Genomic DNA, 22,617 nt, shown 5'->3' with positions numbered 1-22,617 from the left:
CTTGAGAAAATGCTACCCAACCTGCGCTTACAGAACTCTCGCAGGGCTTAGCAGAACGGAAGAGGGAAGATGTTTCTCTTGAGTCGTTTCCACCCAGTGGTCACTTTTGCAGGATCAAGAGGAAGGCCAGTTAGGACTGAGGTAAATTTCTTAACTTGGGGTGTTAACCTTTGTAATTCTCTATCCAGGAATGATGTTGAGACTTGATATTTGAGTTAATTAGAACCAATATTGATTGTTAGAGAATTTTTAAATAATCACAGGTAATTTGCAGATTTCTGCTGAGTGGCATTCAGACTTGTAGTGTTTGGGCATTGTGTTCTGCAGGACTGTGTGCCTGGTGATCCAATCTCAGAGGAAAATAAATAGTCTTTTGGGTATACAGGGCACATTGGTGTTGCAGTGGGGGAGGTGTGAGTTATGTAAAAACATAGCAGTGAAGGGTGTGGGTTGTACTGGTGTCTCTGGGTGGAGTGAAGCTGCATCAGAGTGATACAGGGAGGGGTGTTGGTTATATCAAGGTATTGCAGGGAGAGGTGTGGAGTGTACTACTGGGAGGGGTAAGGAATGTATCGGAGTGCAGGGATGGGTATAGGGTCCATCAGTTTTATGGAGCAGGGTGGAAACTGGAATTTTTGTTCTTGATCCCTGCCGCAGAGAGACCTCCACCAGCACTGCCGCATATGCTGATGTAAATTGTGCATGCTTGATCACTAGTGCCATCGTTTTGCGTTACGCCAATATGGTGACTCGTGTAGAAGTGGTTCACAGTGTTGCTAGTGATCTTGCACTCTGCCCTCCTTACTCTCTAATGCATAATTAATGTTAATACATATGTTAATGGGGAAACTGGTATATCACAACTTTAAAAAAAATCTGTATTAATATCTGGAAAATTGATATTTATCTGGTAATTTGACTCATCAGTATTATTACTCAATTTTTATAGATCAAGATATCTAAACTTAATGAGGAAGTTTCTTTGTTTTGCAAATTTGATTATACCTCTTGGCACAATGTTTGAAGTGATTTTTTTTTGGGCTGAACGATTTTGCCCTGGGTTCCTGTTTGCTGATAATGACTTGGGGAGGCTGCACAGTGGTGGAAAAACGTTCAAAGTAAATTTATTATCAAAATACAGTATGTCACAATATACAACACTTGCATTTACTGTGGACATACTCAGTATCATAATAGTATCAGTGGAAGACCACACCCAACAGATTGGTCAAATAGCCAATGTGCAAAAGATGACAAACTGTGGAAATGCAAAACAAAGGATGAGCAATAAATATGGAGAACATGGGATGAAAAGTTCTTGGAGGTGAGCTCTTGGGTTGTGGGAACATGTCAGGTTTGGGGTGGGTGAAGTTGAGTGAAATTACCCACGCTGGTTCAAGAGCCTGATGGTTGAAGGGTAATAACTGTTCCTGAATCTGGTGATGAGTCCTGTGGCTTCTGCACCACCTTCCTGATGGCAGTAGCAAGAAGAACATGACTTGGGTGGGGGTCCTTGATGATTTATGCTGCTTTCTCGTGACAATGCTCTATGTAGATGTTCTCAGAGGTGGGGAGGACTTTCTCCATGATAAAATGGGCTGTATTCATTACGTTTTGCTTTTCCATTCAAGGACATTGATACCTCCTTTCATTGGCTGTGATTCAACCAGTCATGATGCTTTCCACCATACTTAAGACAATAACACATAGGAGCAGAATGAGGCCATTCAGCCCATTGAGTCTGCTCTGCCATTCCATCATGGCTGATCCCAGATCCCACTCAACCTCATACACCTGACTTCTTGACATATCCTTTGATGCCCTGACTGATCAGGAAACGATCAACTTCCACCTTAAATATACCCACGGACCTGGCCTCCACTGCAATCTGTGGCAGAGCATTCCACAGATTCGCCCCTCTCTGGCTTTTAAAAAAAAATCCTCCTTACCTCTGTTCTAAAGGGTCACCGTTCAATTTTGAGGCTGTGCCCTCTAGTTCTGGATACCCCCACCATAGGAAACATCCTCTCCACATCCACCCTATCTCGTCCTTTCAACATTTGGTAGGTTTCAATGAGATCCCCTGCTTTCTTCTAACTTCCAGTGAGTACAGGCCCTAAGCTCTTAAATGCTCCTCGTATGTCAACCCCTTCATTTCAGGAATCATCCTCGTGAACCTCCTCTGGACTCTCTCCAGTGACAGTACATCCTTTATGAGATACGGGGCCCAAAACAGTTGACAATACTCTAAGTGTGACCTGACTAGTTTCTTATAAAGGCTCAGCATTATCGCCTTGTTTTTATATTCTATTTCCCTTGAAATAAATGCGAACATTGCATTTGCCTTCTTTACCACAGACTCAACCTGTAAGTTAACCTTCTAGGAGTCCTGCATGAGGACACTCAAGTCCCTCTGCAACTCTGATGCTTGAACCCTCTCCCCATTTAGATAATAGTCCACACTATTGTTCCTTTTACCAAAATACATCATCATCCATTTCCCAACGCTGCCAATTTTCATCTGCCACATTTTTGCTCATTCTTCCAATTTGTCTGAAACCTCTGTAATCACATTGCTTCCTAAGCATTACCTACCCCTCCACCTATCTTTGTATTATCTGCAAACTTTGCCCCAAAGCCATCAATTCATTGCCTAAATCATTGACAAACAAATGTGAAAAGTAGCAATCCCAATACTGAATCCTAAAGAACACCACTAGTCACCAGCAGCCAACCAGAAAAGGTCCCCTTTATTCCCATTCACTATCCATGCTGGTATCTTCCTGTAATACCATAGGATTTTATCTTGTTAATCAGCCTCGTGTGACACCTTTTCAAATGCTTTCTGAAAAACCAAGTAAATGACATCCACTGCCTCTTCTTGACCACCTTGCTGGTTATTTCCTCAAATAATTTGATAACAGATTTGTCAGGCAAGATTTCCCTTTACAGAAAGCTTTCCCTGCTGACTTTGACTTTATCATTAGTCTCCAAGTACACCTATAGAAGTTTTAGATGCATGCCAAATCTCTGCAAACTTCTAAGGAAGTAGATGTACTGCTGTACTTTCTTTGTAATTGCACTTGTGTGCTAATCCCAGCAGAGTTCTTCTGAAATGATAATGCTGAGGAATTTAAAGTTGCTGGCACTCTTTACCTCTGATCCTTCAACGAGGACTGGCTTATGGACCTCTTGGTTTCCTCAAGTCAATAATCGGCTCCTTGTTCTTGCTGACTTTGAATGAGAGGTTCAGTCACAAACTAGAGGAAAACAGCAGATACTAGTAATCTAAGCAACACACACACACACAATGCTGGAGGAATTCAGCAGGCCAGGCAGCATCTATGGAAAAGAGCAAACAGTGGACGTTTCTGGCTGCGATCCTTCCTCGGGGCTGAGTGAGAGGTGGTTGTGGCACCACTCAGCTGGATTTTCAAGCTCCCTCCTGTATTCATCACCACTTTGGGATTTGGCCAATGACGGTGCTGTTGCCAGCATGCTTAATACAAACTGCAAACAGCAACTCCCCTACCTGAGTATGCCTGTACGCCCGCATTCTCCGGAGGATGTGTCCAGATTTCATTCAGGACAATGCTGATGGCTATCAGGCTTGTCAATGTTACCACACTCTCTCCACAACAGCAATTCGTTAAAAGTGAGAAGAGCTTTTGTGTAACATTTGCTTATTAATTTAATCATAATTATAGTAGCTTCTGACTTTGCATAACTTCAAACAAATGCCCAAGTAACTCTAGCATGCGGTTAATCACTGTGATATTTTATGAATTTGGGAATTTTGTGATGTGCAGGCCAATTTCTAGGATCCATCAGTCTAGTCCCAGAAACAAATGATTATCAATCACACTGTCAAATATCTACTCAGTTCACCCTTTAGTCTTCCCATATTGGGCATTGTCCTCGTAGTCCGTTTGATGCACTTCCTGTTCTTGGAGTATGTTCCTTTTGCCCTTGGCTTGAATTTGAATTGCTACATTCTGGCAATTTTTATTTTGGGGGGGGGGATGGAGAGATAGGACAACAGAAAAATGTCTAAACAGGAATTGCAGAGAGCTGCAACAGAAAGTGAGTTCCTTGTTTAGACATGAGAGGTCAGAACAACACACACAGACTCACTCACTCACTCACTCCTGGAGGAACTCAGCAAGCCAGGCAGCATCTATGGGGAGAAAAGCACAGTTGACGTTTCAGGCTGAGATGCTGCCTGGCCTGCTGAGATCCTCCAGCATTTTGCGTGTGTTGCTTGGATTTTCAGCACCTGTAGATTTTCTTTGGGATGAGAAGTCAGAGGTCAGGCGGTATCTGTGAAGAAAGAAACCGGGGTCAGAGTTTCAGATCACTTGCCTTTCATCAGTTGCCTCTTCACCTGACTTAAAATCTTCACAATTGCAGTGTCTTGACAAACTAGCATTGTTCAAGTTTAACTCATAATCAAAAAGTGTATAACACCACTGGCCTCTGTGGCACTCAGCATGTGACTTCCTTGTCAAGTTGGCCTAGAAAGTTTTTTTTATAGCTTCCTCTGGTTCAGCTGATTTTCAGATTGCTTCAAAAGTCTGTGTGTACCATGGTTTTTGTTTAAATGATGTGAGTGACAATATTTCTGAAGCTTCTCTTGAATCTAGGTACATGATATCCAAATAATTTTTGTTGTAAGCATGCAGATTCTCTGCCCAAATGTTATACCTGGCATCTCATTGCGATGTGTCAATATCCCTCTTTTCCAGGGATTCCCAACCTTGGACTCCACGGACCCCTTAATTGTATTGGCCCATGGCAAAAAAATGTTGGGAACTTGTGGTCACCTCTTTCTCCTGTCTTCCAAGGACTAGAGGTTCAGCATGGCCAACCTCTTACACAGGCCCTCTCGTCTAGGCAGCACCCTCGTAAATCTCTTCTACACTCCCTCCAGCTTGACAGTAGCAGGGTAACCAACACTGGACACATCGCCAAGTGTGATCTTACCACTGACTTGTATAACTGCCAATTAATGTCCCTGTTCCTCGTATCAATGTCCTGGCTGATGAAGGCCAGCGTGATCCCTCTCTACTTGAATGATCACTTTCAGTGAACTGTGCACTTGTACTCCAAGGTGCCTCTGCTACACAACAGTCATCAGTGCTCTGATATTCATTGTATATGTCCTATCCTGGTTTGAATGTCCAAAATGTATCAAGTCACACTTATCTAATTTGAATCCCTTTAACATTCCTCACCCATCCCTCAAATTGATTGCGATCTCTTTACATTATAACCCGCTTCACTATCAACAAATCTCCTGATTTAGTATCATCACTGTCATCAGCAAACTTGCTAATTGGGCCATGTATGTTCACATTCAAAACATACACATAAGCAATGAATAAGCGGTCCCATCAACTGACCCCAGGGGTGCCCCATTCGTCTCCGGCCTCCAGTCTGAGAGATGGCCTCTACAACCTGTGTGACGGTAGTAGCATTTCCAACATCTTGTCCATACCTTCTTGGTCCTTGCCACTGGTGCTGCTGTCTTCAGTCTCTGCCTATACTCGGGGAGTAGAAGTACAGCCAGGTGATCAGACTTCCTGAAGTGAGCGCGTGGAATAACAGTGGTGGTGTAACAGTGTGTAGTTTCCCCGGTATTCCAAGTGATTTGTTGTTGGTAATTGCTTAGTGACCGTTCTTTTCATACTGGCCTGGATAAAAACCCCAAAATGATGAAGTCATTAGGGTGCCCTGTTTCGTGCAAGTTGATCCCATTGCTTAGATCATCTGAAGCCTGATTGACATAGGCCTGAGGTAGAATGGATGGTAGTAGCACTTGGCAGATGCATATGTGCTCATTAATGGTGCTTCATTAATTAAAGCTACTTTGCATAAAGTGAAAACTGACACGGCTGTGCCAATCTTGTATTTGCACAAAAGGTAGATTTAATTGCGTGGCCCTCTAGTTGTAATTGGTACATGTACTAGAACAGGGTTGAGCTCATTTAAATAATATCAGTTGAGGCAACTAAACTCAGCATTTCAAATAGATATTGATTTTGGCCATGACCAATGTAATACACCCTCATGTGCTAATATTTATCCTAGATTGTGTAGGCAAAAATGGGTAAGACCAGTAACCAATGTAGGATCAAACCTAATGTTCCTGGTACTTGCAGGAAAATCTTACTTATCTGTTTATTTGGTGTAGATAGTCCTGGGTATCTAGCTCTAATATCCCAATCCTGAATATATGTAAATACTGGAACAGACAACTACAATCATGAGTTTGAAATCTTCTACAAGTCAAGCAGGGTAGATTTCAGTTTCTTAAGGACATTAGTCAATGAGATGGTCTTTTATCGCAACCTGTAGTTTTATGGTCAACATTACTGGGTTTATCTTCTACTTTGTTTTATTTAATTATTTGGATTTAACAAGGACCCTGTTCAATAACCTATAACAGCATCAGTGGTGCTGTCTACTTCCACAGCATTGCCTGGTGTTATGTGGCTGATCCTTGTTTCTTCCTGTAGTATTTATTACAATGCAAGGAGTTAACTGTAAATAAAATATCTCCTTTACAAAAGAAAACTCTGCCTTTCAAGGATCAATCTATCAGTGAATACACACAAACCTTTGTACCCGAGTCCACCTCAGTTTCCATTAACTCACCCACTTAGATCATAATGTGACTAAATGTTGACAAGGGAAAAACAGCTGGTGATCTTATTGGAAGCCTTCTGGAAATTTACTTTCCATAGTTGTGCGCAGAATATTCTGAAATTTGACGCAAAATAATAATTGTTTCTCTTTGCACAGGTGCTGCCTGACTTGAGTTTTTCCAGCATTTTCTGTTTCTGTTTCCAGCATCTGCTCCAGCATCTGCAGTTTTCTTTGATAATTCATTTAATGTTTGTTTATAAAAGCTAGCCATTTGTGCAAGGTGTTTTGGAGGTAAAAATAGAGAAGAGTAAATGGACTAAAAGTAATTATTTCTATTAATATTTAAATTATTTTTGCAGCATTGTTTAGATGTTCTAAACCTCTTGATTATCTAGAATGACGCTCCATGGACCCCTAGGTTAGTGGTTAATGTTCATGTCATAAAAAAGGTTGGGAGCCTCTGATCTGGAAAAACAGAAGAGGCAGGGCTCATAAATGCTCGAGTTAGTGAGGTTTTTGTTACGCTGAATCCGTCTGTGAACTGTGTTCAGTCTCCTCACCAATCCTATGTTGTTCTGTCAGCCAGCAGTGGGCCTGACTTTACTGGTCTAAGCCACAGAGGAGAAATGGAAACTTGGGGCAAAGACAAGCTGAGAAGTGAGTTTTATGGCAAAGGTGCAGGAATCAAATACAATGATCTGTTTAACAGGTAACAATGGAGGCTTGGTGCATTGGAAGTGTCTTGAGAAAGGTCTCGGCTTGAAATGTTGACTGCTTGTTTCAACGGATGCTGCCCAACCTGCTGAATTCCTCCAGCTTGTTTGTACGTGTTGAAGGGTCCAGTATTATTGGAGAGGAAGATCTGGAGATGGTGATTGTTACGTGGAGATGGCTCTTGACTGTAGACTAAGTGCTGTATAAGTGACAGCTATATCTGGGTCTTTGTATGCTGTATGTGTGGTGGTTTATTTCGTATGTTCAAATTCTTACATTGGAGAATAATACAAATTTGTTGAAGGATTTTGCTGAGATATAGGTACTCCTTCCAAGACAGTAAGTATCATCTTTAAGCCATTACTGGCCAGAATGGTAAGGTTTTACAGGAAGCTGAGCAGTTTGAAGGTGATCTAACAAATGTTAAAACTTCCAAAATTACATTCATTAGAGAAATATAACATCTTTCTGAACCACTATTTATGAAAACCTCTAAGATCCTGGTGATCTGTGGAAAGCTTTGATCTCAAACCTTTGCCACCTTGTATGACTATACCCAAACATGGGGGAGGCTTCGGGAGTAAATCTGAGGGAAAAACCTACAACAGGAGTCCCGAAGGCAGCCCTACCTTGCGTTCAGCAATGACTGGCAACTCCCGCGACACTGCTGGTACCAAACTGCATCGGTCTTTGCTGTACCTTTGTATTAGAGAGAGAGCCTGCTGCATTGGCAGCGGTTTCCTCTCTATGGTACTGCCCTGGTTTGCTTGCATACTGGCTAGCAGATCATGTAGACAGCTGGCAGATAACATGAGATACGTGTTAAACTGTGGTTTATGAATTTAAGTAGCGGAGAAATTGGTCTGAGTTAAGCTGCTACTGTATCCCTTCTTTACCAACCTATCTTGAATAAGAGAGCAGTTATGTTTGATTGTGATGCCTTCTGCAGTTGACTAGACTGTCAGCTATATATATCCACCTTTGTTTGAAGTGTGGTTGCTTGATCAAATACTTTAGTGAACTCTTACCCTGGCTTTTGTTGGTGTATTCAAGGATTAAAATTGAGAGGAAAAGATTAACTCCTTTGCTATTCATTCATTGACTTGGTGGGTTAAGTGAAAATGTTGTTTTCTTTAAATTTAGGATTTCTGGAAGGATTATTTAATCCATCATATTTGAGCCCTGAAGATCCCTTCAGATGGGGTTAGTGTGTACTTTTACCAATAAACTCAGTTGATCCACGGGGAAAACAAACTGTGAGCATCATGTTTGCATTTGATTTGCATTTTCTTCTGATTTATTAATCGTTATGGAGTTATTCTCATGTTTGGTACTGACTTGGCAAGCAGAGGTCTGGTCTACTGATGAGTTCAAATCCTACCAGAGCTGCTGAGAAGTTAGATTGGTAGTTTCATTACTTCAGATCGTGAAACCACTGGATTGTCTTGAAAATGCATTAATTCCACAAGTCAAAACAGATTTGTATGGGATCATAGACCGGAAAGGTTTAGAGGGATATAGTCCAAATCCAGGCAAATTAGACTAGCTCAGGATAGCACCTTGGTCAGCATGGATGAGTTAGGCTGAAGGGCCTGTTTCTGTGTTGCATATAACTTTATGCACTAGCACTCTGCTAGCTGTATACCTTGGAAATCATTATAAACATGGTTGCCGTTTTCATAAGGAACTCCATAAGACATAGGAGCTGAATTGGGTCTGCTTTGCATTCAGTCATGGCTAATTTTGTTTCAGCCCTGTAACCTCTAACCTCCCTTGCCAGACTCGACTTCCACAGCACTCCACTCTATTCCAGGGCAGTTAGGGGTACATACTCTCGGTGGCTATTTTATTAGGTGCCTCCTGTACCTAATTATGTGATCAGTTGAGTGTATGTTCGTCGTCTTCTTCCGACCATCTACTTCAGGGTTTAACATTTTGTGCATTCAGAGATGCTGTTCTGCTGTCAACAGTAACTCAAATAATCACCTGACATGTTGGCTTGAACCAGTCTAGCCATTCTCCTCTGACCTCACTCATTCACAGAACTGCTTGCTGGATGTATTTTAAAGAATATTGTGGATGAAAATCCCAGGCAATCAGTAGTTTCTGAGAAACTCAAACTGCCCTGTTTGAAGTTGATTTGAGTAAAGGATGGCCCTGTGGAGACCCATTTCCCAGCGCACTCGAACCGGCTCACAAAGCAGCACGCGCCGGCATTGAAGCCGGTCTCAAAGAGGGCACCAAGCCTGCTTCACCAGCAAGGGGAAAAGCCCGCGCGCGGTACGGGACTGTGAATACGCGCCCTCTACAGTATTCCCGCCCTCCCTGGGTGGGAACAGGAAGGCTTTAAAGCGAGGCCACGAAGTTTGAATAAACCTCTTTTGCAACTGCAGCTCACCGACTACATGTCGTTATTTCAGTGCTGTGTGTAGCACACCGCTACAATTGGTGACCCCAACAGCCCAAACAATATTTGGACCAGAAATGAACGACACTGCATCTGTTCATGCAGTTTCGTTAAAACTGCCAAGCTTCTGGACGCTGCGACCTCACCTGTGGTTCCAGCAAACAGAAACCTAATTCCACATTCGGCAGATAACCTCGGATGCCACAAGTTACGTGGTGAGCTCCCTCGACCATGAGACAGCCGCCCAGCTTGAGGAGTTCATACAGTTGCCCCTGGAGGATGCCAAATACACAGAATTCAAAGCCCTGCTCATAAGGACTTTCAGACTCTCACAGTGCGAGCGAGCTGCCCGCTTACTGCACCTGGGTTGTTTGGGGGACAGGCCACCGTCGGCTTTGAAGAACGAGATGCTGTCCCTGGCCGGACGTCACAAACCCTGCCTCATGGTTGAGCAGGCGTTCCTGGAGCAGCTGCCCGAGGACATACGCCTGCTGCTGTCCGATGCGGATTTCAGCGGCCCCCGGAATGTGGCGGCACGGGCGGACTTACTGTGAAACGCCAAGAAGGAGAGTGGGGCGTCCGTCGCACCGGGCCACATTCCCAGCAGCAAATCAGTCCGGGCCCGGCCGCAGAGCCCGCTAACCCCAGAGGCAGGGGTGAGGAGACCAACGAACAATGGTGCTTCTACCACCAGCAGTGGGGCGCAGAAGCCCGCCGCTGTAGCCCGCCCTGCAAGTTCCCGGGAAACGACAGGGCCAGCCGCCACTGATGGCTATGGCAGCTGGCCATCGGGATAGCCTCCCTTATGTGTGGGACAAGTGGTTGGGACGCCGCTTTTTCGTCAACACTGGAGCCAAGATCAGATTCTTACCTCTGACGAGTTATGACACCCCCAACAGAGAACCAGGTCCAACCCTGAGGGCCGCGAACAGCAGCACAGTAAGGACCTACTGCACCCGTATGGTGCGGCTACGGTTCAGCTCCAGCCGGTTCACATGGGACTTCACACTGGCCACCGTGGCCCAACCGCTCCTGGGAGCGGATTTTTGCGAGCTCACAGCCTACTGGTCGACCCGCCAAGGAAGAGACTGGTCCACGCCGAGACCTTTCAAACATTCTCCCTGAGTGAAGCCCGGTTGCCGGCCCCACACCTAGACTCCATCACGCTGTCCGACAACGACTTCACCAGAGTCCTGGCGGATTTCCCATCGGTTCTGGCACCACAGTTCACGGCAGCCATGCCCCGACACGGCGTACAGCACCACATCCCGACCCAGGGACCACCCCTCCATGCCCGTGCTCAAAGGCTTCCCCCAGACAAGCTCCGACTGGCGAAGGAGGAGTTCAAGAGGATGGAGGAATTGGGGATCATCCGGCGGTCCGACAGCTCACGGGCCTCCCCCCTGCACATGGTGCCCAAAGCGACAGGGGGCTGGAGATCATGCGGCGACTACCGCAGGCTGAACGAGGCTACAACACCAGACCGCTACCCAGTGCCGCACATTCAGGACTTTGTAGCAAACCTGCACGGTCCACAGATCTTCTCCAAGGTAAACCTCGTCCGGGGATACCATCAAATCCTGATGCATCCGGACGACATCCCCAAAACGGCACTCATCACCCCGTTCGGCCTTTTCGAGTTCCTCCGCATGCAGTTCAGCCTAAAGAATGCTGCACAGACATTTCAGCAGTTAATGGACGCGGTGGGACGCGACCTGGACTTCGCTTTCATCTATTTGGACGACATCCTCGTAGCCAGCAGCAGTCGTCAGGAGCATCTGTCCCACCTCCATCAACTCTACACCCAACTGAGTGAATACGGCCTGACAATCAACCCGGCCAAATGCCAGTTTGGGCTCAACACCATCGACTTCCTGGGCCACAGGATTACTAAAGACGGGGCAACCCCTCTGCCCGCTAAGGTAGACGCAGTCCGCCAATTCCCCTGACCCAACACAATCAAAGGCCTTCAGGAATTCATGGGTATGGTGAATTTCTACCATCGCTTCCTCCCTTCAGCTGCCCCGAATCATACGCCCCCTTTTCGCCCTAATGTCGGTTAAGGGCAAGTACATTACCTGGGACGAGGAGTCCGCCACCGCTTTCATTAAAACCAAAGAAGCCTTGGCAGATGCTGCGATGCTAGTGCACCCCAGAATGGACGTCCCTACCGCCCTCACAGTGGATGCATCTAACACGGCAGTCAGTGGAGTGCTGGAACAACTTCATCGAGGGTCGCTGGCAACCCCTGGCGTTTTTCAGCAAACGCCTACAACCACCAGAGCTCAAATACAGTGCATTCGACCGGGAACTGTTGGCGCTATACCTGGCAATTCGGCATTTCAGGTACTTCTTAGAAGGTAGGCCCTTCACCACGTTCACGGACCACAAACCTCTTAACTTTGCGTTCACGAAAGCATCTGACCCCTGGTCGTCCCACCGGCAGCGACATCTGTCCTACATTTCCAAATACATGACAGATGTCCGGCATGTCTCGGGAAAGGACAATGTCGTGGCGGATGCCCTCTCTCGCCCTAACATCCAAGCCCTGTCCCGGGGGTAGACTATGAAGCACTGGCGGAGGTGCAGCAGGCAAATGAGGAGATCCCTAGTTACAGAACCGCAGTCTCCGGTTTGTAGCTCCAGGATCTCCCCGTAGGCCCAGGTGAGAGGACCCTACTCTGTGACGTCACCACCGGCCAACCCCGCCCAGTTGTTGCGGCAGCCTGGCAGCGGCGCGTTTTTGACTCCATTCATAACTTAGCGCACCCCTCCATCAGGACAACCGTCCGGATGGTAGCCAACAGGTTCGTTTGGCACGGACTCTGCAAGCAGGTCAGTGACTGGGCCAGAACATGCATGCACTGCCAAACAGCCAAGGTGCAGTGGCACACCAAAGCCCTGCCGCAGCAGTTCCCCCCCACCCACCGGCGTTTCGACCACATTCATGTGGATATCGTGGGCCCCCTGCCAGTGTCGCGAGGAGCGCGGCACCTCCTGACTATCGTGGACCAGTTCACAAGATGGCCAGAGGCGGTCCCGCTCACTGACAAAACCTCCGAATTTTGTGCCCGAGTACTGATTGCAACCTGGGTATCTCGGTTTGGTGTACCAGCCCACATTACCTCCGACAGAGGCGCCCAGTTCACCTCCAGCCTGTGGTCAGCTATGGCCAGCCTTTTGGGGACATAGCTGCACCACACAACTGCCTACCACCCACAGTCGAACGGACTGGTGGAGCGTTTCCACCGTCACCTGAAGTCAGTTCTCGTGGCCCGCCTCAAAGGGCCTAACTGGGCGGACGAGTTTCCCTGGGTCCTGCTTGGAATCCGCACGGCACCTAAAGAGGATCTGCACACCTCGTCGACCGAGTTGGTGTACGGTGCACCCCTGGTCGTCCCAGGAGAGTTCATACCAGCCCCAAGGGGGCAAGAGGAAGAACCCGCAGCAGTCCTGGGCAGACTATGCGAGAGGCTCGGTAACCTGGCCCCCATACCCACTTCACAGCACGGGCAGAACCCGACCTGCGTACCCAAAGACCTGCAAAACTGTAAGTTCGTTTTTGTACGATGGTGCGGACATCGGGCACCGCTACAGAGGCCCTGTGAGGGGCCGTTTACGGTGATCAGAAACAACGGGTCCACATTCGTGCTGGACATTGGGGGGGCGGCGGGGAGAAGAGGAGGTTTTCACAGTGGACCGACTCAAACCGGCCCATGTGGACGGCGCAGCCGGTCGAGATTCTGGCACCGCGGCACAGAGGCAGACCTCCCAAACAGAGTCTGACCCGGACTGAGGACATTGGGGGGTGTATCGCCGGTTTGGGGGGCGGGGTTATGTGGCGACCCACTTCCCGGTGCACTTGAACCGGCTCACAAAATAGCACGTGCCGGCATTGAGGCCGGTCCCAAAGAGGGCACCAAGCCTGCTTCACCAGCAAGGGGAAAAGCCCGCGTGTGGGATGGGACTGTGAATAAGCGCCCTCTACAGCATTCCCGCCCAGGGAGGGCGGGAACAGGAAAGCTTTAAAGCGAGGCCGCGAAGTTAGAATAAACCTCTTTTGCAACTGCAGCTCACCGTCTACGTGTCATTATTTCAGTGCTACAGCCCCTTATTTTTAAGCAGTGACTCTTGGTTCCAGATTCTCTCACAGGATGAAATATTCTCTTCACATCCACCATTGTTAAGACCCTTCAGGATCTCCTGCTTTGTTCAAGGATTTGGCTTTTGGATAGTTACTGAAAAATAGTCTAGAGGGAAGGAGAAGAATTCCACAAGATTTAAACCTTATTAAAAGGTCAGAGGCAAAATTTTGGTGCATATGTAATGAAGAGAACTTAGGAAGATTTATGCATGAGAAGAACACTTTATGACTTCACATGGAGCAAAACTGTTTGCAAAGTTATTAATCACTGCAAGAATGCATACTTATTGCAACACGGATGAAGACCATTCGGCTCTAAAACTCCATGCAATTTCCCAGCAGACCACCCCCATCAATTCTATTCCTTTTGTTTTCCCACAGCTTTCATATCTATGTGTATATTTTTTTCTTTCACCATTATTCTAGGTGAGACACAATTTACAGAGGGCAAGTGTCCCAGAAGTGTTTCTTTGGGACATGGGAGGAAACCCAGCCAATCATGGAGAGAGCATGCATTCTGCACAGATGGGTGTGTGGGTTCAATGCTCAACACATCACACTGCCACCTACTGGCCATTTTGTTGGGTTCTAAGTGACCTGTTGCTTTTGGATTTTGTTGTGGCATGAGGATTGGACTAGTTTCTGCAGGAAGAGTCAAAGATAATCAGCCTTTGCTCTAATCCAAGGGTTCCCAACCTTTTTATGCCATGGACCCCAGGTTGAACGATAATGCTGTAATCTCATGACTGTCTAGTTCTTAACGGCCTTTTACACACTAAAATCACCAAGGCTTTCAATTTTTCACTTGTTCCACACTTTCCCTTAACTTCTGATTAATCACTTGTGGATTCTGGAGCCAAATATGAAAATCATCAGTGTCAGGTAGGCTTTTAAAGTGAATATTCGTATTTTGGAGCAGTAGCAGAAAATGCTGCATTGATCATGAGCCAGAATAATTTGTTATAAATATACTAACAACCTTAATGAAAATATTTGGCAATATTGCTCAAAGGTTAACCAGCAATGTTGCCCACTACTTCTATGATTTCATATTTTGTGGGTTAACATGGGTTAAACACATGGTTTTAAACTGTTATTTAAAATGCAAGCTGTGGGCCATGAAGATACGGAAATGCTTTATGACTGCATCAGTGAAGAAGTGTACTGCTGTAATTTTCCCTCCTTGCATCTTTGAGGATGGAAGCTGCTTGTATCTACACTTATTAAAGTAACCAACTTTAGTCAAATCACATGGAACATGTTGTTCTGTTCAACTCATCCATGCCGTCCAAGTTTGCAAAACTGAGCAGGTCCTGTTTGTCTGTGTTTAGCCCCCATTGCTCCAAGCCTTTGGAGCAATGGGGGCCAATCTCTACCACTTTCCCAGTAGCTTGTTCCCCAAACCCAGTACTCTGTCACTCAAGTCTCATGAAAAATTTTCCCCTCTGATTTTAAGCTTAAGCACAACAAACGTAGTGTTAAAAGGCCTCCAAAGTGAAATGCTTAACTTGGTTTCGCTTTCCACAGATGCTGAATTACCTGTACCGCTTCAGTTTTTATTTTGGATTTTCATCATCTGTGGTCTTTCTGATTTAAAAAAAAATAGTATTCAGCATATGTTTTTAAATTGAGTTCCACTGTATGAGGTGGGCTTTATCTGATGTCTCAGTTAGATATCAGATAGATAACTTTGATTCTCATCCTCTGTATTTGAATCACATTGTTTAAAAAAAAATCTACAGCTGTTTAAACATTTTTGGATTTGCTATTCATTGTGTATTCAATGCCTGTTCTCAGAACAGAACTATCTGTAAATGCTACTGTCTTGCTACTCCAGTTGTGGGTCTCCTTCACGTGTTGGGTTGATCCTTGAGTAACATTAATAGCTGTGCAGAGAAAATGTGACTGTTGTTTTTAGAAGTGAAGGTATTGGCATTGATTTCGCTAGATCTCCCTTTCCTTTGTTCAGTTTTGCCTGTCAATGTATTGTCTACTGTGTTTGCAAATGATAATCCACAAGCTTCATGTACCTTGCCTGGTTGCAACTTTTTGTACTGTTTCTGTTTCTATCTGACACAGTAGCACATTTCTTCTGTAATTGCTGGGAAGTCCTGTCATTATTCCAATGCAAAGGTGTTAATATTAAGACCATAAGATATAGAATTAGACCATTGGCCCATCAAATATACTCCATTTCATCATGGCTGATCCAGTTTCCCTCTCCACCCCAATCTCCTACCTTCTCCCCAAATCCCTTCAAGCCCTGACTAATCTAGAATCTATCAGTCATAAACGAGAAAATCTACAGATGCTGGAAATCCAAGCATCGCACACACAAAATGCTGGAGGAGCTCAGCAGGTCAGGCAGCATCTATGGAAACAAGTACAGCTGACATTTTGGGCTGAGCCCCTTCAGGCTGAGAAACGTCGACTGTGCTCTTTTCCATAGATGCTGCCTGGCCTGCTGAGTTCCTCCAGCATTTTGTGTGTGTTGCAAGGATCTTAGCAACCTCTGCCTTAACTATACCTAATGACTTGGCCTCCACTGCTATCTGTGGCAACAGGTTCTACAGATTCACCATTCTCTGACTGGGGGGAAAAATTCCTCATCTCTGTTCTAAAAGGACACCTCTCTATACTGAGCCTGTGTCCTCTGGTCTTGAACTCCCCCACCGTATTCATAAAGGAATACAGTGAGTTCATCTCTAGGACCATTTCTGTCCTATGTTGCTTTTGCTCAGTGGCCACTTTATTAGGTTCTTCCTAACATACCACAAGTCTGCTAGCTGTGCACCTGGGGAGACATTACAACGTAGTATATCCATTAAAGTGGCCACTGAGTGTATTGAAGAGTAGCCTGGTTATTGTTGCCCTCGGCTTTGCTTTCTCCACAAACTTCATCTCTGCTCACTTTCAATATGCCTTTACTCTGAAAATATTTTCCATTATGGTGGTCTGAGCAATCATCTTTCCATCCTTCTACCCTAATGCATTGGCGTAATTTGGTTTCATGTCCATAATAACAAATGGGTTGATTTAGGAACTGAATGGGTTGAGCAATATCTGTGTCCGGGAAAGGGATTAGTTATGTTTTGGTTCAGAACTCTGCATCAGGTCCTAGCGGTTCCTTCCACCAATCCCACAGATGCTGCTTGCACCAGTCAGTTCCTCCAGCAGGTTATTGCTCCAGATTCCAGCATCTGGCGGCTCCTTTTCTGTGGTGGTGTTAGTGCTTCACACCTTTGCTCATCTTTTAACCCTTCTTGATGCTTTTCTTTGATTCCTTGTTTCCTTTCGTAGACGATGTCAAAGTCCCTCCATAGACATTGACTTGCAGTAGGAACAAAGTTATTAGAACCCGAGTTCCCATTCAGAAGCTGTGCGATAAACCTGGTCTGGTATAAAATTTAAATCTCATCCAAACCTGAATCTGACTCTACCATGGCCCATCTGAACATCATAACTTGTTTGTTTTTCTTGCCTGACTTGCTGCTATGAGCAAGGACCAGCACACTGTAGATCAATGGTAGATCAAGGACTGAGGGTATGTGGGGTAAGACCAACTGAACCCTGACTTGGAGAACCTGCCTGGCCAGCACAGGTCACGAATGGTTTTCAGATTATAAACTCACCTGACAGCACCCTAATACCAACAGTAGATGCCAGTTGGGCTCAACTCGGGTGAGCTTGCTCTGGATTTCACCTTCATCTCAAATGCGGAATCACCTCCATCTACAGTCAGATGCCACTTTATTAGGTACACTGTACACCTCATTAATGCAAATATATAATCAGCCCGTCACGTGGCAGCAAGCCAGTGCATAAAAGCATTCAGACATGGTCAAGATGTTCATTTGTTGTTCAGACCAGATATCAGAATGGGAAAGAAATGTGATCCAAGTGACTTTGACTGTGGAATAAATTTTGGTGCCAGACGGGGTGGTTTGATGATCTCAAACTGCTGATCTTCTAGGATTTTCATGCACAGTAATCTCTAGAGCAGGGGTTCCCAAACTTTTTGGATGCCATGGGCCCTTGCCATGAACCAAAGGATCTGAGGACCCCAGGATGGGAAACCTGCTCTAGAGTTTTACAGAGACTGGTGCAAAAATACAAAAAAAAAGTCCAGTGAGTGGTAGTTCTGTGGGCAAAAATGCCTTGTTAATGAGAGGTCAGAGGAGATTGGCCAGATTGTTTCAAGATAAGACGAATAACCATGTGTTGAATAACAGTGGTGTGCAGAAAAGCATCTCTGGACGTGCAACAAGTTGAACCTTAAAGTGGATAGGCTACAACAGCTGGGGACAACATTGGGTTCTACTACTGTACTTAATAAAGTTACCACTGAATGTTTGTGGTTTAGCTGTCAAAATCAAATCTCCAAGCAGAAGTTCTTTTCCTGGAATCAAATTTGCTTTCAATCCCATGCAAGTAATTTTATCTGTCCAGCACCTTATTAGAAAGAAGGAAAATGAACATGTATTTGAATACCCCTGGCTGACAGGGCTTCAGATCCACTGCTGGGAAGTGCAAGCAGATTGTTGAGTTACGTTAGCGAGCACAGAAACAATGGACAAAGTGTCTTGCTATGTAACAAATATCCTATGATTTAAACATCGATGAAACATTTGAATTCTGAACAACATTTCAATTCCAATTCCTGTTCCAACATGTTGGTCTGTGGCCTCTTGTGCCAAGATAAGGCCTCCCTCAGGGTGGAGGAGCAACACTTGATGTTCTATCTAAGTAACCTCCAACCTGATGGCATGAATATTGATTTCTCCTTGTGGTAAACAAATTCCCCTCCACCCCCCCTTCCCCTGTTCCCCAGTCTGACCTTTACCTCTTCTGACTGGCCTATTATTTCCCCTTGTTCCTTCCTCCTTTCCACTCCCTTCTCCGATCACATTCCTTCCTCTCCAGCCCTTGACCTTTCCCCACCCACCTGGCTTCACCTATCCCCTTCCAGCTAGCCTCCTCATTCCCTACATTTTTATTTGGGTGTTATCCCTCTTCTCAGTCCTGAAGAAAGGTCTTGGCCTGAAACATCAACTGTTTATTGATTTCCTGATCAATTTATCAATTTATTGCCTGATCTGCCAAGTTCCCTCAGCATTTTGTGTGTTGCTTTTATTTACTACATTGTGCTATAATTTAGTATAACTATCTCCTTCTTCCTTTTCAGGCTGGTTAACAAAATAAAGCCTGGTGTCAATAAAAAGATCAACCGCCTGTCTACACCTATAGCTGGTTTGGTAAGTTTGAGTTCAGAATATTTGAAAGTCAAATCAAGCAGTAACTTAAATTCTTTTTTTTATCACTTTCATTTTATTTCACAAGATTAGTATAGTTGCATCTTTGTTTTTCCACTCTCATAAGGTAAGTTTATTTGTATAGCACTTTTTAAACACAAGGCAGTTCAAAGCGATGTAAAAATCTAACATCAAATTACAGACAATATATAAGAGAATAAAATCACACAAAAATTGGATATGATAAATAGAAGTTACAGTGCAGGAGATTCTAATTAAAAGCGACTGCAAAAAGAAAATTTTAAGCCTCAATTTAGACGAGCTGAAAGTTGGGGCAGATCTTCTGGAAGGCTATTCCAGATATGCGGAGCATAGTAACTAAAAGCAGCTTCAGGTTCAGTTTTGACCCTGGGGACATTAAGTAGACACGCCCCAGATGACCTGAGAGCTCGGGAAGGTTCACAATGCAGCAAGAGATCAGAGATGTTTTTTGGCTCTAGAACATGCAGTGCTTTTTATAAGCCAGTAGTAATATTTTAAAGTCAATCCTTTGGGCAGGAAGCCACTGTAGCAATCTGGGAAATGGAGTGATGTGTTCTACTTTCTTGGTCTTGGTGAGGACTCTAGCAGCAGTGTTCTGAATGAGCTGCAGCTGTCTGAGGGATTTTTTTAATATAGAGACCTGTGAAAATGCTGTTACAGTAGTCAAGCTTATTAAAAATAAATGCATGGACAGGTTTTTCCAAATCTTGCTGAGGCATAAGCTCTTTAACCCTCGCTATATTTTTAAGATGGTAGTAGGTTGACTTTGTTATTGTCTTAATGTGGCAGTTAATACTTAAGTCAGTCCAACACAACACCAAGGTTTCTGGCTTGGTTTGTGGTCTGTAACAACAAGGATTCTAAGTGAGCACTGACTTTTAATCATTCGTTTTTGGCACCAAGAACTATTTATTTCAGTTTTCTTTGTTTAACTGGACGAAATTTTGGCTCATCCAGTTAGTGATTTGTTCAATAGTTTTTTAAAGTGATTGTATGGGACCATAGTCACTTGATGACACTGAACTAAATCTGAGTGTCATCCGCATAATTAAGGTAAGATTTTGTTGCATGGAGGGAGAATGTTTGTTAAACAGATGAGATCCTAGTATGGACCCTTGAGGCACTCTGCATATCATTTTTGTTTGGTCAGATGTACAGCTACCAATCAATAAGAATAGTCCTTCTGTAAATACATTTTGGGTCTCTGTAGGACTCTGCCAGAAGGTCCCATCCCATTTTCCAGTCTGTCCAGGAATATGCCATGGTCAACTGTGTCAAAAGCTGCATTGAGATCCAGTAAAACGAAACTGAAATTTTATCATCATGGTTTAAGCAGCGTCATTTAAAACCTTAACCAGAACAGTCTCATTGATATGTGTTGTTGAAATCCAGAAAACATCCGTACAGTTGCTTAGTGCCAGAAAGCTAATAAGTTGCTGATAAGCAACCTTTTCAGTGATTTTACTTAAACATGGCAAGTTTGATATAGGCCTGCATTTATTGCTTTTATTGTTGCCAAACAACTGATACTAGAGCGTACAATCATCACAGCAATATTTGATTCTGCGCTTCACGCTCCCTGGAATACAATTTGATAGTAAATATAATAAAAAATTAAATTATAAATCATAAATTAAAAAAAAAGAAAATGGAAAATAAGGTGGAGCAAAAAAAAACAAACGAGAGACGGGTCCGGATATTTGGAAGTTACGACTCGGATCCAGGTCAGGATCCATTCAGTCTTATCACAGTTGGAAAGAAGCTGTTCCCAAATCTGGCTATATGAGTCTTCAAGCTCCTGAGCCTTCTCCTGGAGGGAAGAGAGTCAAACAGTGTGTTGGCTGGGTGGGTCGTGTCCTTGATTATCCTGGCAGCACTGCTCTAACAGTGTGCAGTGTAAAGTGAGTCCAAACATGGAAGATTGGTTTGTGTGATCTGCTGGACTGAGTTCACGATCTTCTGCAGCTTCTTCCGGTCTTGGACGGGACAACTTCCATACCAGGTTGTGATGCACCCTAGAAAAATGCTTTCTACGGTGCATCTATAAAAATTAGTGAGTGTTTTAGGGGACAGGCCAAATTTCTTCAGCTTTCTCAGGAAGTAAAGGCACTGGTGGGCCTTGGCAGTGGACTCTGCCTGGTTAGACCAAGTCAGGTTATTTGTGATATTGACCCCGAGGAACTTAAAGCTTTTGACCTGCTCCACCTGCGCACCACCGATGTAGATGGGGTCGTGCGGTCCGCTACTCCTTCTGAAGTCAACAACCAATTCCTTCGTTTTGCTGACATCGAGGTATAGGTTATTGTCTTCGCACCACGCCACCAGGTTCTTAATTTCCTCTCTGTCCTCAAACTCATCATTATTAATTACTGAGGCATCTAGGTTGTTCTTTAAAAGATGCTTAATATCTGCAGTTTTTAGGGCTTTTGGGAAGCAGCCTGATAGAAGAGAAGTGTGGACTGTTTTCAGAATGTCTGGCGCCATGCAATTAAAAACATTTAAAAAAAATGTTGTAGGCAAAATGTCAAGGGAACAAGAGGAGGATTTGAGGTGTAGCACAATTTTTTTTTTAAGTTTTACAGTCAATAGGTATGAATTGTGCCATCTTAGCTAAGTAAGTGAGTGAAAGGATGAAACTGACTTCTGACCTGATGCAGAGACACTGAGAGCATGTCTAATCTTCTGAATTTTGTCAGTAAAAAAGAATGCAAGGTCATTCCATGACTTTGTAGATAAAAGTTCAGTTCCTACCAATATAGGAAGATGTGTGAGTCTATCAGCTGTAGCAGATAAGGTATGTGCATTATTGCTGTTTGTTTATAATATCTGAGAAAGACTGCCTTGCATGTCTCAGCTCTAAATTATAGATGCAAAGAGTTTTTTTTTGGAGAGATCATAATGGACCTGGAGTTTTGTTTTCCGCCACCTGTGTTCAGCTTTTCAACACTGTTGGAGTTTAACCAGCGAGGTGTTTCTCCATGGTGCTTATGTTTTCTTCCCAGAAACTACCTTTTATTTTGTGTGTGTGGGGGGGTGACTGCATCAATGACACGTGTAACTTTAGAGTTGAGATGGTCTACAAGATCATTGAGAGACCGGAGAGAGGGCAGGTGTGGGAGAAGGGGCCTATGTGAATGATGGTGTTTTCCATCATATGCTCTTTGCTGATTATCCACTAGCACTCAAACGGAGGTAGAGACAGTAATTTTAAAAGAAAACACAGATGGATCAGAAAGAGCAACATTGGTTACCACAACCTGAAGTGTAAAGACCTTTGGAAATGAGAAGGTGAATGGTGTGGCCCTTGCTGTGTGTGGGCCCTGTCACGTGCTGTAACAATCTATAGGATACTGAACTATACCTGGGGTTCTCAACATGAATATTAAAATCACCAACAACGACTACCCACA

At 44.5% G+C, this 22,617-nt stretch overlaps 1 protein-coding gene across 4 annotated transcripts in view; it reads left to right on the top strand.

Moving 5' to 3' along the window:
- The window catches only part of LOC132394363 (LIM domain only protein 7-like), a 237,867-nt gene that overhangs the window by 57,781 nt on the left and 157,469 nt on the right, over positions 1-22,617 (top strand). For all 4 annotated transcript variants that reach the window (XM_059970419.1, XM_059970421.1, XM_059970420.1 and 1 more), the window contains exon 4: positions 19,099-19,168. In XM_059970419.1, coding sequence (XP_059826402.1) covers positions 19,099-19,168 — 70 coding nt within the window. The remainder of the gene's footprint in view (positions 1-19,098; positions 19,169-22,617) is intronic.

The sequence above is a fragment of the Hypanus sabinus genome, chromosome 5, assembly GCF_030144855.1.
Source record: "Hypanus sabinus isolate sHypSab1 chromosome 5, sHypSab1.hap1, whole genome shotgun sequence".
Lineage (NCBI taxonomy): Eukaryota > Metazoa > Chordata > Chondrichthyes > Myliobatiformes > Dasyatidae > Hypanus > Hypanus sabinus.
The sequence above is the reverse complement of the archived record's forward strand: the minus strand, read 5'-3'. Positions and strand labels throughout refer to the sequence as shown.